The sequence below is a fragment of the Neophocaena asiaeorientalis genome, unplaced genomic scaffold (assembly GCF_003031525.2).
Source record: "Neophocaena asiaeorientalis asiaeorientalis breed wild unplaced genomic scaffold, Neophocaena_asiaeorientalis_V1.1 scaffold138, whole genome shotgun sequence".
In the NCBI taxonomy this organism is placed as follows: Eukaryota; Metazoa; Chordata; class Mammalia; order Artiodactyla; family Phocoenidae; genus Neophocaena; species Neophocaena asiaeorientalis.
This window is the reverse complement of record NW_020172632.1, coordinates 325,262-327,906: the sequence shown is the minus strand read 5'-3', so window position 1 is coordinate 327,906 and position 2,645 is coordinate 325,262. Positions and strand designations below refer to the sequence as shown.

The window sequence follows — 2,645 nt, the reverse complement described above, 5'->3', positions numbered from 1 at the left end:
AAAGGACAAAAAGCAAGGCTACATGACAACCCAGACAAACACGAACACAAGCTCCATAGAACCCCCCAACTATAGTAGCACAGAAAGACTTACAGAATGTGCATCAGTAAACACTTTCACTCAAATTGTACTTAATGGGTATAGATAGTGTCCATGAGCACCAGGCACCCAGATCGGCCAGGCCACGCTAAAGTCTAAACTGGAAGATGAGAATCCCCAGGTGCATTTGAAACAAAGCCTCTCTGCGGAACCCCAGGCAGAAACCTTCCGGTGACCAGAGTGAAAATGAAAGCGCTGGAGGGGTCACAGTCTTCCCAGAATCCTGGCCCCATTAACAGCCGAAGGCCAAGGCCACACTGTCCCCTGTATCTGATAAGCCCAAGCCCTCCTCTGCCTGCCTGGGCTGCTCAGGGCCCTTCCTCACTCCACTCTGCCTAGGAGTCCGGGAGACCCCGGACTGGGAAAGGGGAGTGCAGACAAGCAGACAGAGCTGGTGACTGCTGGAGTTCACGTACATTTATTCAATTGACACCAATGGGGAGTGGGGTGGGGGGAGACAGGTTTTTCTTTTCTTCCACACAAACCTTCAGACAGTTTCACAGAGTCTCCCCAAGTGGAGAAGTCTAAATCAATGCACACCCAGTGGACAGAGAATGCAGATAGCAGCCCGCTGTACAGATATTTACACATAATTACAGGACCCCTGCCACAGGATGTGCCCTGGCCGCCCCCCGCCTCTCCAGTCCCTGACCCAGACCCTCCTCTCCCACCCCAACCTCATTGCCTTTAGCTACAATAAATATCCCAGGGCCTGGGACGTAGCAGACCGCTGAGAGGGCTGCTGGCCCTGGATGGCTGGACCCAGCCGGCCACGGGAAAGGGGTAAAGTTCCTTCAAAAGCGCCCCAACACAAAAGAGGGACGATTTTCCTCAATGGAGTGGGATTCCGGGATTGCGCACGGATTGTGGAGACCCCTCGCTTCACCTGTCCGTTCAACTTCGCCTGTGTAGACATTGCTGTAGGCTTCCAAGAGAACGAAGTTCCTTGGAGAACAGCAAGGAAAAAAAAAAGTTGAATTTTTCTTTTAAGCACAAAGCAGATAATAGGTGTCTTTAAATTATAATATTGGACAATCAGGGCCTCAAAGTTGGGGAAGGAGTGTGGGAGAGGCAGAAAGGGAGACCTCTCTGCGAAGTTGGTGTTTCTGGCGGGATCTGCCGGGCCTGGGCGGGCACCTCTCCGGGAGAGCATTCTTCCGGGGCTGCCGAGAGGCGCAGAGACTGGGGAAAAGCGAAGACTTCCCCCTCACCCTTTTACTGCTCAAACTGGAACGGGATCATGGCTAGCGACCTCGTCGCATAGACCCGGGCCTCCCACTGAGCGACGGAGCCCGCTTCGTCCCAACTATCGGAGAGATTCTGAGCGTGGAGCCTGAAGTGCTAAGTCACGCGCGCCGGCCCAAGGTCTGGAGACTCTTCATAAATAGACTCCCTGAGTTCCACTGCGACCGCAGGAGCTCCCGGGAGAGACTGAGGAGTGCGGGCTTCAGTGGCCCAGATCCCGACACGGTCAGAAGTGGCAGCCACTGAGGCCTGCTACTTTGCCGGCAAACGGGGGCCCTGAGGACAGGAGCGCGTCCCCGTGGTGCGACAGGCGGATGTGGCCGGCCACTGGAGCTAGGGCCGGGGTAGTCAGCATGGCCAAGACCTGGGCCTGACCCCCAGGACCTGCCGCCGCCGAAAACGGCGATCCCGGGGAGCCCTCGCCCCCGCCCGGGGGTACTGCCCCGCCGCCACCGTGGCCCATAATGTGGTCTATAGAGAAGGAAGGCCTCTGCCCGGCCCCGGCGCCCCCGCCGCCCGCGTCCGTCTTGAGGCCCTGGCGCAGGAGCGCGGTGCCTGCTGCGGGAGGGCTCAGGGACGCGGGGTAGAAGGCTTTGGCGCAGCCAAGCTCCGCGCCTAGGAAGGCTGGCAGGCCTGAGGGGCCTGGGCCCGATCCTGTGCCCGGCGCAGGCGCAGGGGCCGGAGCCGAGGCTGCGCCCGCGAACACCGAAGCCGTCGGAGGTCCGGGTGGAGGCGCCGCGGCACGGCCTGGGGGTACCGACAGCTGGCAAGGTGCAGCGGCGGCGGCGAAAGCGAAGGCGTGCGGGTGTGGATGCGGGTGCGGAGCCGGGCCCGGCGGGGGTGCGCCGTAGGCCGGGAGCGCTAGCCCGTAGCCGTAGCCGTAGGCGCCATAAGCCGCGAAGCCCGGCAGGAAGGCGCCGGCGTCCCCCGCCGCCGCAGCCCCGCCGCGCAACAGCAGCTCAGGGTGAGGGTGCGTGTGTGGATGCGGCGGCGGTAGCGGCTGCCGCTTAAAGCGCTTGCGGCGCCGCAGGAAGCTGCCGTTGTCGAACATGTCGGCCGACTCCGGGTCGAGCGTCCAGTAGTTGCCCTTGCCCGGGTTGCCCGGCTCGCGGGGAATCTTGACGAAGCAGTCGTTGAGCGATAGGTTGTGGCGGATGCTGTTCTGCCAGGCGGGGAATTTCTCCCGGTAGTAGGGGAAGCGGCCGCTGATGAACTCGCAGATCTCGCTCAGCGTCAAGCGCTTCTTGGGGCTCTGCAGGATGGCCATGGTGATGAGCGCGATGTACGAGTAGGGCGGCTTC

The 2,645-nt window shown here is 61.1% G+C and overlaps 1 protein-coding gene across 1 annotated transcript in view; it reads right to left on the bottom strand.

Annotated features, from left to right (window-relative positions):
* Positions 1–506: 506 nt before the first annotated feature.
* The window catches only part of FOXD2 (forkhead box D2), a 2,581-nt gene continuing 442 nt past the window's right edge, over positions 507–2,645 (bottom strand). Inside the window, 1 exon segment of the mRNA XM_024739279.1 lies at positions 507–2,645. This exon segment is cut by the window's right edge and continues 169 nt beyond it. Within this exon segment, the coding sequence (XP_024595047.1) occupies positions 1,571–2,645 (1,075 nt within the window). The 3' untranslated portion in view covers positions 507–1,570.